We start from the raw sequence: 16816 nt of genomic DNA, 5'->3' as shown, positions 1-16816 counted from the left end.
AATACTCCAGAATACTGTTTTAAATAACAATTAAATACAAATCACAAATAATATATCCTATACGTTTCAACTGTTAACACGGCAAGATCAGAAACCAGACTAATTCTCTGTCGGAGTTTTTGATCTTTCGCCAGAAACTTGCCGAAAGAGAATCCATAGACCTACGCAATCCTTAGACTATATTTTGGTTGTTTTATCCCAGTAATTAGGGTAAATAGTAGGGGAATTGCCAAGATATTGTTTTGGAGTGGCACAGCTCTTTTATATGGGGGAATTTCAACATATGGTCCAAAAGCTTACAAATAGAACTCGTGTTTATCAAAATTAGCCTTGCACAAAATCATGATGATAAAAATGTTCAAGTTGTTTAAAAATCATGAATTTTTTGGGCAGTACCACGTTTTCATCAGTGTTGCCATTTTGAACCGTGAGAATAAATAAGCCGAACTTCAGATTAAACAGTCAGATTACCTCCGTCCTTTGTATTTTTACGAACAATTTTGGGAGGAGGATCTAATCCATCTCCAGCTGAATACACTGGTACCTTAATCCAAGCCACCACCACCCCCCCCCCCCCGAAGTACTGAGCGTTTTTGGGTTTCTGGACACTTATCATTCATATTTTCAAAAAAATTGTTTTTTTATTTTGCTCACCCCTCCCCAAAATTTTCTTCATTATGCCCCCTCTCTAAAAAGTTCAGGTTAAGTGCCTGTTCAAGACACGTAACTTAATTTAAACATGCCTTAACAGTCCAAACTAGGCAAGTAGTAGTGAGGAATTTCAGACCACTCCCTCCCGGATATCAAATTTCTTAGGATTTTTCTCAGTTTAGTATACTTTCTAATAAATTGCTTGATCTAAATTTTTCAAATTCATCCCTCCTTCCCAATATAGCCCTTCAAAAATCCCTTTCTTAGCTCAACAAAAACAGACTGAATTCCTGAATGTGCCTTATACTTTAAACTTCAAGTTTTACGGCCCTTTCCGGGGTTTCTTCAAATAATTAGAAGATAATTCACAATAAAAGATAAGGAAAGCCTCAAAAAAGAGTTTTTGCTTTCTCTTTTCCTTTAGCTGTTTTTCTTCCTATTTTTAAGCCTTTCATTCGTTTTGTTATATCTGTACATAGTTTCGTTATATTTGTTGCGTAGTATGCCTGTTTGTTGTTTTTTCGAATCTTGTTCCCCTAGGTTCCCCAAAAGCTGTGCCCCCTCTTTACAAAGTAAATTACTATATACGTTCTAAGACATATATGTTCAAACAGTGTTGGCAATTACTCTGCTTACTATGAGAAGCAGAAAGCACCAATGGCTCCCCACATAAATTATGAATATACCTTTTTAAGTATTTTCATAAAATAAGATATAAAAAAACTATAAAGCAAATCCTCGCCCCCCCCTCCTTCCTGCATCTTCCTGAATTGAAGCAGAATATCGTTTGAGGATACAAGGGGTTGAAATAGATGAATTATGCATAGAACATTTATACGTTTTAAGGTTTGTATCATATCACAAAACTGTGAAAGAGGAGACGAATCTCTTTTGTAAAATACACAAAATCCTATAACGGATTACGGAGACACGGAAAATACGTTACCAGCTGTATAAATCAGAGAGCATTAAAAATTCTAGACTTTTGTATGTGGGGTGGGAAAAAAAATGACAAGTAATTTAATTCGCTTTTAGAATGATTTGTATTTTGTTACCACTATGGAGTAAATTTTAGAATCAATGTTGAAATACCAAGGACAGTGATAATTAGATCTTATTGTTTGAATTACTAAAGTAGAAATTTACACCTTATCAGGGTTTACCATGTGAGAACCACCCCCCCCCTGAAAAAAATAATATCCGATTCGTAAATAGTAGTAAAATGCATAGGCCTACAAACAAGTTTTTGATGCGTTTTGTAAATTTTTTTGGTACTTGTGTATTATTCAGAACACACTCAATAGGTGAAGTTAAATCAGGTTAGGTATCTTCTATCACTATGCGTTCCTTCTCGTAAGAGCATAAAGGGTACTTGTGTATTATTCAGAACACACTTAATAAGTGAAATTAGGTTCTTTCGTGAAACAAACTACGATGCAGGTACATTTTAAATAAATATTTGATACTTGTTCATTATTCAATTGATTCAATTCAATTCAGAACACACTCAAGAATTTTGCTGAGAAAATCTGGTTTCATAGCCACAAAGACAAAACTCAATTTAGTTTGCTACATATAGTGATAGAAGATAGTGTCTGAACATAGATTTTGAAATGAAGATTTGAGATTTGCCAAAGACTGAAAAAGAGGCAATTATATTTTTCCAGGGTAAGAGGTTGTTGCCCACAACAAAACAGTGCGTTAATGTACATAACATGACTTTATAACCTAACCTAACCTGACATCGTAAGTTTGTTTCAGGAAAGAACCTAACTTCACTTATTGAGTGTGTTCTGAATAATACACAAATACCGTGTAAAGTCATTTTGTGTCCATTGACGCACTTTTTTGTTGTGGGCAACAACCCCTTATCCTGAAAAATAATTGAGTTTTGTCTTTGTGGCTATGAAACCGGATTTTCTCATAAAACGTACCTGCATCGTAGTTTGTTTAACAAAGGAACCTAACTTCACTTATTGAGTGTGTTCTGAATAATACACAAGTACCGTTTTTTTAATCCTTCCGCGAACAAAATCTTGGACACGGTTTTGGAGATTAGCCATTTTCAAACAGTTCGTGGTAACGAACTGGAGCGACCCGGCTCAATAGTAACCAAAACTCTAAAAAATTGAATTTTGATATCAATAGCTACATCAAAAGAATTGCATTTTAATGCTGATTTTAAATATATAAGTTTCATCAAGTTTAGTCTTACTTATCAAAAGTTACGAGCCTGAGAAAATTTGCCTTATTTATGAAAATAGGGGGAAAAACCCCCTAAAAGTCATAGAATCTTAACGAAAATCTCACCATCAGATTCAGCGTATCAGAGAACCATACTGTAGAAGTTTCAAGCTTCTATCTACAAAAATGTGGAATTTTGTGTTTTTTGCCAGAAGACAAATCACGGGTGCGTGTTTATTTGTTTGTTCGTTTTTTCTTTTTCCCAGGGGTCATCGTATCGACCAAGTGGTCCTAGAATGTCGCAAGAGGGCTCATTCTAACGGAAATGAAAAGTTCTAGTGCCCTTTTTAAGTGACAAAAAAAATTGGAGGGCATCTAGGCCCCCTCCCACGCTCATTTTTCCCCAAAGTCAACGGATCAAAATTTTGAGATAGCCATTTTGTTCAACATAGTCGAAAACCATAATAACTATGTATTTGGGGATGATTTACTCCCCCACAATTCCTGGGGGAGGGGCTGCAAGTTACAAACTTTGACCAGTGTTTACATATAGTAATGGTTATTGGGAAGTGTACAGACATTTTCAGGGGGATTTTATTTTGTTTGGGGTTGGGGCTGAGGGGAGAGGGCTATGTTGGAGGATCTTTCCTTGGAGGAATCTGTCATGGGGGAAGAAAAATTCAAGGAAAAGAGTGCATGATTTTCTAGCATTATTATAAAAAAACAATGAAAAATAAACATGAAATCATTTTTTCAAATGAAAGGAAGGAGTAACATTGAAACTTAAAACGAACAGAGATTATTACGCATATGAGGGGTTCTAAAAATACTTTAGCATAAAGAGCGAGGTATTTAGGAGGAGATGAATACCTCGCTCTTTATGCAAAAGTATTTTTAGTAATTTCAACTATTTATTCTACGGCCTTTCTGATTCAGGGGTCATTCTTAAAGAATTGGGACAAAACTTAAGATTTAGTGTAAAGAGCAAGGTATTGACGAGGATACAAACCCCCTTGTATACATAATAAAAATATAAGATTATGAAAGTTTGTTTCGTAAGTTGCTAATTTATAAGTTACGTATATTTTTTACTAATAAAAACGTTCGTTAAAAATTAAAAGTTCTAGTTGCCTTTTTAAGCAACCGAAAAATTGGAGGGCAACTAGGCCTCCTTCTCCACCCCTTATTTCTCAAAATCGTCTGATTAAAACTAAGAGAAAGCTATTTAGCCAAAAAAAGAATTAATATACAAATTTTATTTTAATAATTTATGTGCGGAGAGCCAAAACCAAACATGCATTAATTCAAAAACGTTCAGAAATTAAATAAAAAAAAACTAATTTTTTTAGCTGAAAGTAAGGAGCGACATTAAAACTTAAAACGAACAGAAATTACTCCGTATATAAAATGGGTTGTCCCCTCCGCAATCCCTCGCTCTTTACGCTAAAGTTTGACTCTTTGCCACAATTCTACTTTTTAAAACAATTAAAAGCTTTAGCGTAAAGAGCGAGGGATTGCTGAGGGGACAACCCATTTTATATACGGAGTAATTTTTGTTCGTTTTAAGTTTTAATGTCGCTCCTTACTTTCAGCTAAAAAAATTAGTTTTTTTTATTTAATTATGTACGAGAAACCGTAGAGCATTTACTCAGAGTTGATAGCCCCTGAATGTCATGAATTGCTGAAATTCCCACGATTATTCATTCTCTTATTATCCACATCTAAATGAACTATTCAGTAATACAACTTCATCATCGAATCCTGGTCATAGACTATCAATTACATTGGTAAAACAATTGATGCCAAATTCTGATCGTATTTATTCTAAAGGAAATTTTATAAACATATTTACTAGTGTTAATCCTCATTAGACCGTTTCATCGTCTCCTATGCTTTGACTTTAAAAAATCCTTAAGAAACATTTATCGGCTTAAAGAAAATATTAAACTACAGCTAAAGAATTATTCTTTTTCTTTTTTTTACAAGTGGGTTTTACCAATAATTGACCCCCCTCCCCCATAATATTTTCTAACCCTAAACAGGGAATAAACGGGGCCAAGTCAAGGACATGCTAGATTGCAACAAAATCATGGAATCAGCTTAGTAATAGGCGGTGTGTCTCCCATGTATAATTTTTTCTTGGTCTCAGGATATAGGACAGATTGTAATAGAGCATTTGAAATAAAAAAAAAAAAAAAAATCGATTACAAACTAAAGCTTTCATTTCTACCCGAAGGGATTCACACTTTTGAGAATCAAGTATACCTTGTGGCACGTGCCAAGCGTGGCGGAATCTCGAAAACCGTGGCAAAAACTGTTCAAAGGCGTATCAGAAATTGTGCTAAGCGTGATGATAACGATGCCAAACGTGGCGAAACTGTGTCAATCGTGGTGGAACTGTGTGTAACACCTTATATTCTGAGAAGTACAGAAGGAGGCAGAACCCCCCCTCCTTTCTACTTTAAGAGTTTAAACCGAGCAAAGGGTATCTTGACACCTTATGTGCGTCTGGTCAACTTCACAACCATAAATGAGTTCAGGTACAAATTTCAAGATAGGTATTTAATGAAAACATTCAAAAAATTAAAACATTGGGCCTTCAGAGGCGACATAAGGAGTGCTACCCCAGTGGTAAGGGCCCAAAGTATACAAATACTGAGCACAAAAAACAGACTCCATGCACTGTAATAGAAACATTGGTATGCTACACCATCTAGAAATCAGTGCCCTACTGGTTTCTTTTGATTTTAATCAAAATTATAGTTAATGTGCCTTTGAGCGATACAAAACCAAAACACGTTAAGTAGCCTTAATATTTTACAAATCCCTGGACAGGTTACATGGTATTAATGCAAGAAATTTCAGTCTCTGTTACCGGAGGATCCCTGGGACTCTGGCCTCTCCAGTATAATTTTTCCCCATCTCCATCTTCACTTATGTGATATCAATTTTCCCACTCAGGACCGTTGTGAGATCATTAAGAGATCGTGAAGGTCTATGAATATTAAAAGAAAACGATGGTATTTTCAAAAACACTTTTCTTTTCAGATTATAAAAAAATTAAATCTATCTTTGTTTAGTCATTCAAAGGGGGTTTAAACTGTCCAGAGCAAAAACTTTTCTAAGGCCAATGTAAAAAAAATAAAATAAATAAAATAAAATAAAAACGGCACACGATGTGAAAAATGAATAGAAGAGTGGAAAACTTCAAAAAAAATTAAAACTGAGTTAAATTAAAGGCGTGCGTAAAAAGAACATTGATAAGTATGAAATAAAAATTTAGTTTTTATTGCAGCTATTTTAGAAAAGTGAATGCTCCAGCAAAACAGATTCTCAATATTTCTAGGTAAAGCCTAGCCCTCTTAGAGAATTTAATTAAAAAAAAAAAAGTTTTTTGAACTGAATGTAAGGAACAGCGTTAAAACTAAAAATGAACAGGAATTATTATGTTTTTAAAGGGGATTCGGCCCTCGTCAATACCTCGCTCTTTACGCTAAAGTTTGAATTTTTTTTCCAATTCCATAAGAATGAATCAAAAGCCCTTTTGAAAGCACTAAAAAAGTTTTGCGTAAAGAGCGAGCTATTGATGAGGGGGTGAACCCTGTCATATACTTAATAATTTCTATCTGTTTTAAGTTTTAATCTTGCTCCTCTTTTTCAGCTGAAAAAAATTGCTTTTTTAAAATTTAATTTCTGATCGTTTTTTAAATAATGCTGGGAAATCCGGCACCCCCATGAAAAAATCCTCCATAGAAAGATCTTCCCGCATAATCCCCTACCTCCGACCCCCCTCCGCCAGAAAAAATTCCCCCTGAAAACGTCTGCATACTTCCCAATAACTAATAATATATCTAAACCATAGGCAAAGTTCATAGCTTGCAGCCCTTCTCCCCGGGGACTGCGGGGGATTAAGTCATCCTCAAAGACATAAATGTTCAACTTTTCGACTGTGTTGAACAAAAAGGCTATCTAGAAATTTTGATCCGGTGACTTTGGGATAAATTAGCGTTGGAGGGGGCCTAGTTGCCCTCCAGTTGTTTTGGTCACTTAAAGAGGGCATTAGAACTTTTAGTTTCGGTTCAAATGAGTCCTCTCGCAACATTCTAGGGCCACTGGGTCGATACGATCACCCCTGGAAAAAAACAACAACAAAAAGACGCATCCGTGATCTTTCTTCTGGGCAAAAACACAAAATTTCTCATTTTTGCAGATAGGAGCTTGAAACCTCTACAGGAGAGTTCTCTGATACGCTTAATCTGATGTTGTGATTTTCATTAAGATTCTATGACTATAGGAGGTGTTTCTCCCTTTTTACAAAAATAAGGCAAATTTTCTCAGGCTCGGAACTTTTGATATATCTATTGGTATCAAAATTCCATTTTTTAGAGTTTTGGTTAATATTGAGCCGGGTCGCTCCTTACTTACAGTTCGTTACCACGAACTGTTTGATACGTTGACGGACCAGTTGGGTGGTCAGCCGAGGATTTCTAAATGATTTAAAAAAATCTAATTCCCTGAAATTTTTCCGTAATGTACCATAAATTTACATAACGTAAAATTATAAGTAGGGCTCAAGTCTAGTTAGCACCAGTGCTGCCAACACGGTATAGTTGCACCGTTTTTAGCATAGTTTAGAGGTACTGGTAAAATGCGGTATTTCCAAGTATTTTGTGGTACAATAAAAGATTCTTTTATATTTTGGTACAATTTGGTTACATTCACTGGGTCAAGTTCTACTTTTTCAAAATATTTGAATTTAAAAATATTAAGCAAAAAAGTGATCTTCGTTGAATTTTAACGTGACAAAAAAAGAAATATTGACAGAATTCAAACTAAATATCATACCAAAAAAAAAAAAAAAAAAAAAAAAAAAAAAAAAAAAAAAAAAACAGTGCTCAAATTAGTTTCTGAGGGGAGATGAAGTTATGAGCCAAAAAAAGATTGTTTGCTTTTCCTAATTTTGTCTTTAAAGTCGAAATATGATGGGATATGCTGCTACAATCGTACCAAAAAGAATCTTTTGTGGTATAATTTTGAAAAAAAAAATGGAACAATTTGTCACAAAGCATTGGCAATGCTGCTAAGCACTGCAGACGATACAGACCGGACTATGGTTACGGACATAAAGTAACATGAAGTCCAAAATTATGCTAACTTGAAACGTTTTGTGGGTAGTGTGAAAGAACCCTGGATTAATCTTCACGGCTCAGAAACGGCAAGGATAAGTAATCCACTTACTGAAGAGATAATTCTTCGGCATCTGGTGCGCAATTATCTGTTAATGAGTTTGAGCAGATATTTACAAAATATTCAAATCCTTGAGCAGACACTTGAAGGATAATGATGTATTAGATCGGAGTATCCTAAGAGATACATCCTTTTATCAGATGACTGATGACTGAATGGGATACGGAATGACATACCTAAGAAAGATATTACAAACTAAAATATTTTTGGCCAATCTATCATGGACATTAGTAACTAGACTAAAACACTGTGTTTACCCTTTCCATTATAGTCAGTCCCGGATTGAATAGGTGGGGACGCGTGATTAGATTTTCCTTTTGCAGAGCCCTCTCTATCTGTTAAAAATTTAAATATATATATATATATATATATATATATATATATATATATATATATATATATATATATATATATATATATATATATATATATATATATATATATATATATATATATATATATATCAAATGTCACGTTGATCAAATTTCAAAAATAATAAATACAAAAATAAATATCATAGCAATGCAAACTTAAAATAAATATATTTTTAATTGTTTAAACAATTCATAATTTTCCGTTATCGTTAACAAAATTTTCCGTTAATAAAATTTTTATTCAATTTGATATCGATTCAGGGACCTTTCAAATTCAGGGCCCGATTTGACCCAATCCCTCCAATCGCCATTTATCCGGTCCTATACACAGTGATCAAACATAGCTAATTTTTCGTATTAAGAACAGGGGTGTAATTTGGTATTTGGTAAGATGCAGCTTCCCCCAACCCCAGTCCACTAGCTGAAGTTTAACGTTTGCAAAAATCTCGTCAAGACTAAGTAAGCCCATAAAATTCAAGCAACCACAATAATAGATCAGTTCTCTTTAGTATACCTTTGCCTTTGTGGTACTAGATGGCACATTTTTCATTTGGCTATTATCATTTGACTTGAGAAAATTGACTCCAACTTTGCCCCCCCCCCAGATTTTGACGAAATTTCCCCCCTGATAGGAAAGGGGGCTTTGTCTTGGACTATGATTACATCATTCACTTATTTTCTGAATATGCGTCAAATAGTTGATTTATTATGCATAAATAACGTCACTATACTACTAACAACTGACTGTATCACCAACCCGTCTAATGTCAACACAGCTGTACACGCTCCTCCTCCTTCCTATCCTATTCAAAGTTTCTCTCTTTACTCCCTCCCAAGAAGTTCCAACTTGTTTTAAATCCTCCTTACGACCTCTTCCCACTCCATTCGCGGACGATTGTTCACGAAAGGACGTCCACTTTTTATTTGGCACTGGATAGACGACCTCTTCATACTCTATTCGTGGACAACCGTCCACGAATGGAAGTCCACTTTTCGTTTGACCCTAGATAGATAACCGAAAAGGATGATCTTTGGGAATTTGTCATGTTTCATCCGCAGAACGTGTCTTAGCTATCACAACCTTTCTTGCATTATTGTTCCAGAAAGCAGTATAGAACTCCATTTTTCGAAGACCTTAGTGTGAGAAAAACGGCACAGTGAAGGTAATATATAGCAGCAAAAAGTCCTATACTCTCCATTGAAGATTTTTGAAAGACATCTAAAACCACGCAAGCTAAAACCCTTTTCATGACCCCGCCTTCGTGCACGCGCAAAGACAAATGTTTAGCGCTGACCTGATCGAATACCAAGTAAGCAAATGAATATATTGCTCAGACATATATATTCCTGCTGACGGTCCGTCAACTTGCCTAATTACGCACTATGAAATGTGTGTCATGTTTAAAGAAACATTTCACTACTATATATTACCTTTACTGTGAAAAATGGTTACTCAGACAGGTACCCAAAAAACCCAGTTGTTAGAGAACAGTACGTACCACCCTTATCAAGCCTAAAGGCCGTACCAGACATTTTAACGCTTCTGAAAGAATCGCCGAAACCAATTTTCTAAGCTGTTCTCAAAAGGATAATCAAAAATGCAGTGTAAGGACTGTAAGCTCAATCATACTATGATTTTCTGATCTTCCCCTTGAGAGCCACCAAGCAAACTGCTGTTGGCAGTTATCCCAGAAGGTGAAAATGTCAGGTACGATCTTTTGGCATGACAGTGATGGCAATGACATCAATTGATGGGGGGAAGGGGTAAGTATCTCTCCCTAATTTCAACAATACACTTTGGGGTGTTTTCATTTAAAAATGGATATACTTTTAAATATAAAAATGTTTTGTCAGAATTTCAAAACTTCGGGAAGACAGTGAAATAAAAACAATAAAAAGAAAAGACATTTAGATACCCATACAGGTGGATGAAGGTCTCTATGCACGGGCACGGAAATTGTGTAATTTTTGTTTTCTATAAATTTTTGTGCAACTACCCCCCCCCCAACTAGATTAATGTGTAGGTGCCCACCATCTATATATTCCGTCAATATAAAATCATAACTTTGGTAAGTAGTAAATCGAAACCCAGGGTTCAGAGCCCAACAACAGATGAACATTTGTAGGAATGATGCTTTTATTTTTAATTTGCAGTGCCAATAAATTTTTTTCCAGAGTAATTCCTCCGTCCCCAGCAGAGGACGCCAATTAAAGATAATGGCGTAAATTCACAGAAGTTTAGACAGACAATGCGAATTTTTCAAAATATAGAGCGGGGAGAATTTGTTTATTTTTTCAATTAAAATGTCAAAGAAATGTGTATTTTAAAATCTAGATGTGGCAAAAAATCTGCGTCGAGTGGGCACATACCCCTAGTTCCCCTCAGTTGGCGTCACTGACCAGAAGGCAGTTGTGCCCTCTAAGTTTTTAAAAATATCTTTTTCAGCATTTTCGTTTAAAAAGATAGAAAGACCAACAAAATTGCCTCTCTAGATTTTTGAAAGTATGTCACCTTGTATCTTTATGAAATAGTCTTTGCCACCCTCCTGAATTTTCGGGAATTGGCGCCACTACTCCCCAATGACCAAGACTCTTTCGAAATAGGAACCAGGCTACACCACTGTTTGTATTTTGAGTAATATCCAAATCCAGAGCAACCCGGATATTTAATTATATCGCATTATCAAAACCCTTATCCGCCCCCGCCTTGCTTCTTCTTTGATTGATATTTTTATGCAATTGTTACTTTTAACTTTTCATCAATATTAAATTTCGGAATTCTCTCCTATGTTTTTATGAAAGTGAGATTTTTTATTCCTATCCTCAAAATATAAATATGATCGATTTTATTTAGTACATCAATCAAAAGACCTATGCATAAAATTAATTTCACTTATTTAAATGTACCTTTATAGTAGCTAAAATCCATATAACGATGGAAGGCGCCACTTTGGCCACCCCTCAGGGTGGTCAGACGTAATGCTGTACCTCTTAAGGAGATGCAACTTTTTGATTATGATATAATTCTATTTACTAAATTGTGAAAGTTAGCTAGTGAGAAAAAACTATATTGTTTTGAGCTGATTAATGACTCTCATTTATTTTAAAATTTACTTATAAGCAAGCTTGCCTCATACAAGTGAAAGATTCCAGGTACAGAAGTCTGAGAATTTTTACTTCCCCAATTTTCCATTGGCCCTCCCCCCGAAGAATGCTTACTAAAGTAGACATATTATCGTACCAAATAAATTCAATACATATCACTGGTTCAAATAGACTTGGTGAACTTAGACTCCATTTCCTTGTAAGAGATTTTAACTTCCTAATTCGTTTATCCATTGAAAATTTCTTTCACTATTCCTTTTTTCAAACTGACCTGAAATGATCAAAATCAGGTTGACTTCCGTACCATTCATATCCGTGTTTGGCAGCAAAAAAATTAATGCTTGCCCGCCATCTTTTTTCTCAAAACCAAAAGGCCTATCGCATAGCTGCTTAAAATCCAAGTCAGCATCAGCGAAGGATTTGATTTTTTAATTCAGATTAAACTGGTAAACAACAAGGAAATACAGGGATAATATTTAAAATTAAAATATGGTGGACAATATTTTCTTAGTGAGGGACCCCTCCCCCTCTGATTATGGGTTTAAAAAACAGCTTTACAGTGCCGTAAATAAATGAATCAAAGGTAAAAAAGGGAAAATATAATCACTGCCTTGTAGAAATGGAAAAAAGGGTAAGGGAAGAGGGACTCGGTGACAGCCACCTCAACACCTAATTTTTTCCTGGATTTCTTGGTATTCCTCATTCAAACTGAGAATTTTTTATTATTCCCCCCCCCCCCAAAAAAAAATAAATAATCTACGCAAGTGCCTCTTTTGGTATTGGTAGTGACAGCATTAAATGTTGAATGCGAAATAATCTACAAGAAAAATATAAATGAAGCATTCCCAAGATTAGTAGTGATTGGCAGGCAAGGCCGTCTTCAGGGGAAGTGTTACCATATTTCAGCCCCCCCCCCTGAAATTTTGTCCCACTCATTAAAAGGTAACAAAAAGGCATGTGAACAAATTTTTGAAGCTTTGTAATGTTTTTAGCCCCCATCCCCTTCAAAAAAATAATATCCCCCTCCCCCAAAAATCATGAATATGCCCTGAGATGCAGAACCCTAACAATGAAGCTCATTCTGTCGTTGAACTACTGTTAGAAGCAAATTATTTAGGGAGAAAGGTAATAGGTGTCCAATCTGTTATTAGCTTTGCAATAATTTTGAAATTTACGCATATAAATGTCACGGGTATTAATGTATTTACGCACATTAGTGTCATGTCTACTTTAAGGGGGAGGATCTACTCTAGACTAGGAATGTCTAGAGTTTAGAAGGCCGTTCTAAAACTTGGTTTATCATTCCCAATTTTTACATGGTCTACAAACCTAGCTAATCATGAGGGCATAAAATTTCAGAATTAGTTTTTCTGCTGAATCCTACTTTCATATTCATAATTTCAAAATCACAATCCAGAATGAATTCTTACGTGCCATGAAAGCTAATGTATTTTGACATATTTTTGTTGGAGTGTTTTTTGTTTTGTTTTTGCTATATATACATTCCTTTTTCTTCATACTGGTTAAATAATCAGCCATTGAGTCAATAAATCATCACTTTCTTTCAAAATAAAAAGGAAAAGCAAAGGGAAAGTGAAAGTTACCAACATTGTAAATGTAGGAAGGGGAGAGATAAGGACTTCAATTTTTCTCCGTAATGAAGATACAAAATACCATTCAGCCAGTTTTAGCAAAAAAAGGTAAGCAAAACGAAAAATTTTGAATGGCATGATTAAACTGGAGCTGGCTGAAATTCACTATTCTGCGCAAGTGACTGGCATTAGCATACTTAATTAGTAATACTTAATTAGTAACGAAATTTTGGTAAAATTTAGAGTACCTCTGGAAATCCCGACAGCGACAAGCGCATTATTTAGGCTACCACTGTTTGGAAAACAATATAATGTTAGTGCAAATTAAATTGAACGTTCAATTTGTCCTGTCTTGTTAAATAATTTCTTATACCACAGCTACCTTTTCACTTAAAAGCAAAATGAAAAGAAAATATAGAAAAATCGATTATAATAATTCAAATGAGACAGTAAGTAGAAAGTAAAAAGAGAAACATCTTTTTCGCTAATAATAATAAAATCCCGGACTAATACGGAGAAAAATGCAACCTATAAAGTCTAATACGGACTTTTATTTAAAAATAATTTTTTTAAGTCTAAATTATTTTTTAATTTAATTTTAATTTAATTATTCAATAATAAATTATTTGATTATTTAATAAATTATTTGATAATTTAATTTAATTAAATTATTTTTTAATTTTAATTAATTGTTACTTTCTTTACAGTTAAAGCGAAAAGGCGATTCTTCTCTTTGAATTTTTGTGTTTTTGAGATTTTTCTTTTCTTTGTTTTTTCACTGAGGACGGTTGAGAGGAAGTCCCAGCGGAATTGGTTCCATTTGCATTGTTTTTATTATTTCGTTTGTTGTTTTTTTTAAGAGTTTTTAGTTGTAAATCATCTGTTGTCGCCGTGTCATCAAGCTTAGCCAGTAGGGTCTATAAAATTATTTATGGTTTTCCCTAAACACATTTATATTTTCTAACATGCAGAAAAAGTTAAGAGTTTGCAGTTGTTGCTATCAAAGATCATTTTTACAGGTCTTGAAGGAATAAAGAAACCTCATTGTATAATCATCATCTGCTCCTCATTTACGGCTAACAAACCCTAAAACCCACTTTCAGCACTTTTAGCTCAGGGGCACCAATTCGCAAAATATAAGAGGGAGGGCAATATTTTTTTCAATTTTGTATTCAAATGAAAGTCTTCTGTAAACTATTTTTTTGCCTAAGATAACGCCATTTGGACACTCAAAGCTATCATTGGTTTCTAGTATAAGAATGTGGCGTTAAGTAGGGTATTAAATAAAAAAGAACAAGTTTTTTCAACTGAAAAGTAAGGAGCAACACTAAAACCTAAAACAAACAGAAATTATTACGTATATGAGGGGGTTCACCGACCTTATCAATACCCCACTCTTTACGCTAAAACTCTAATCTTGTTCCAATTCTTTAAGAATGACCTCTGAATCACAAAGGCCGTTTAATTAGAATAAATTGCTGTTTAGAAAGTACTAAAATAAACTTTAGTGAAAAGAGCGGGGTATTGACGAGGAGGCAAATCCCCCTCATATACGTAATAATTTCTGTCCGTTTTAAGTCTTAGTGTTGATTCTTATTTTCAGAAGAGAAAAAACTTTTTTTTAAATTTCTGATCGTTTTTATGGCACTTGGTATTAACCAAGTGACATATAGCAATCGCCAATTCTGTCGGTCTGTCTATCGGTCTGTCGGTCTGTCTGTCGGTCCCGGTTTTGCTACTTTAGGCACTTCCAGGTAAGCTAGGACGATGAAATTTGGCAGGCGTATCAGGGACGGCACCAGCTTAAATTAGAAATAGTTATTTTCCCAATTTGACCATCTGGGGGGGAGTGGGGGGCCGGTTAATTCGGAAAAAATAGAAAAAAGTGAAGTATTTTTAACTTATGAATGGGTGATGGGATCTTAATGAAATTTGATGTTTGGAATGATATTGTGTCTCAGAGCATTTATTTTAAATCTCGACAGGATCTGATGACACTGGGGGGGAGTTGGAGGGGGGAAACCTAAAATCTTGGAAAACACTTAGAGTGGAGGGGTCGGGATGAAACTTGGTGGAAAAAATAATCACGAGTCCTAGATACATGATTGACATAACTGGAACGGATCCGCTCTCTTTGGGGTAGTTAGGGGAGGGGTTAATTCTGAAAAATTAGAAAAAATGAGGTATTTTTAACTTACGAACGGGTTATCGGATCTCAATGAAATTTGATATTTAGAAGGATATCGCGTCTCAAAGCTCTTATTTTAAATCGAGACTGGATCTGGTGACGTTGGGGGAAGTTTGGGGTGGGGGAACCTAAAATCATGGAAAACGCTTAGATTGGAGGGATCGGGATGAAACTTGGTGGGAAAAATAAGCATAAGCCTTACATACGTGATTTACATAATTGGAACGGATCCGATCTATTGGGGTGGGGGGGGTTAATTCTGAAAAATAAGAAAAAATGAAAATTAGGTATTTAAAACTTATGAGTGGGTGATCGGATCTTAATGAATTTTGATATTTAGAAGGACATCGTGACTCAGAGCTCTTATTTTAAATCCTGACCGGCATTAAGCCTCTTATTTTCCTTTTTAAATCAATCTATTGATTCATAGGTTTTTGTTAGAGCTCATACCATATTATCTCTTGGCTCTTATCTCTTCTCGCCTCGTCACAAGTGCCATATGAGCTCTTAGCTCTTGTTTAATCAATGCTTTGAAATCTGGCGTCCCCTTCATGGAAAATTTCTTTCCTTCCCCAATAAAAATTAATACATGGAAATATCCTCCCACGTAACTCCCTCCACCTGACCCCCCCCGCCTCACCAGAAAAAATACCCCCTGAAAAAGTCTATATACTTCCCAATAACCAATACTATGAGTAAACAATGGGCAAGTTCATAACTTGCAGCCCTTTCCCCGGGGCCTGTGGGCGATTAAGTCACATTCAGAGACACAGCTATGATATTTTTTTACTATGCTGAACAAAATGGCTACTCCAAATTTTTGATCGGGTGATTCTGGGAGAAAATGAGCATAGGAGGGGCCTAGTTATCATCCTATTTTTTTCGGTCACTTAAAAAGGGTACTAAAAATTTTAATTTCCGTTCGAATGAGCCCTCTCGCAATATTCTAGGACCAATGGGTCGATACGATCACCCCTGAAAAAAAAACTACAAAAAAACAAATAAACACGTACCCGTGATCTACCTTCTGGCAAAAAATACTAAATTCCACATTTTTGCAGATAAGAGCTAGAAACCTCAACAGTACGGTTATTTGATATATTGAATCTGACGGTGCGATTTTCATTGAGATTCTACGGCGTTTATGGGTTGTTTCACCTTTTTTCGAAAATACGGCAAGTTTTCTCAGGCCCGTAGCTTTTGATGAGTAAAATTAAACTTCATGAAACCTATAAATTTGAAATCAACATAAAAAGTACGATTCTTTTGATGTACCTATTGGTGTCAAAATTCTATTTTTTAGAGTTTTGGTTACTATTGAGCCGGGTCGCTCCTTACTTACAGTTCGTTGCCGCAAACTGTTTGAAAATCACGGCCATTTGTGCACAGCCTTAGGGTAAGAACACTGTTTAAAACGCAGAGCGGTGTCCTTATTTTCACGCAATTAAAAACTAAATTTTTTTTACCATTTTTGG

At 35.1% G+C, this 16816-nt stretch overlaps 1 protein-coding gene across 13 annotated transcripts in view; it reads right to left on the bottom strand.

Annotated features, from left to right (window-relative positions):
• LOC136033249 (IQ motif and SEC7 domain-containing protein 1-like) overlaps nucleotides 1-16816 on the bottom strand; it is a 359466-nt gene that overhangs the window by 94329 nt on the left and 248321 nt on the right. For 2 of the 13 annotated variants that reach the window (XM_065713980.1, XM_065713981.1), the window contains exon 1: nucleotides 64-96. The exons of 8 other annotated variants lie outside the window; for them this stretch is intronic. Coding sequence is in view for 1 of the 5 variants with exons in the window: in XM_065713983.1 (XP_065570055.1) it covers nucleotides 11698-11795 (98 nt within the window). In the remaining 4 variants the exon portion in view is untranslated. Of the gene's footprint in view, nucleotides 97-11697; nucleotides 11837-16816 lie in introns of those variants that run through there. 3 more of the 13 variants (XM_065713983.1, XM_065713977.1, XM_065713979.1) reach the window with 3 other exon arrangements.

The sequence above is a fragment of the Artemia franciscana genome, chromosome 11 (assembly GCF_032884065.1).
Source record: "Artemia franciscana chromosome 11, ASM3288406v1, whole genome shotgun sequence".
Lineage (NCBI taxonomy): Eukaryota > Metazoa > Arthropoda > Branchiopoda > Anostraca > Artemiidae > Artemia > Artemia franciscana.
The sequence above is the reverse complement of the archived record's forward strand: the minus strand, read 5'-3'. Positions and strand labels throughout refer to the sequence as shown.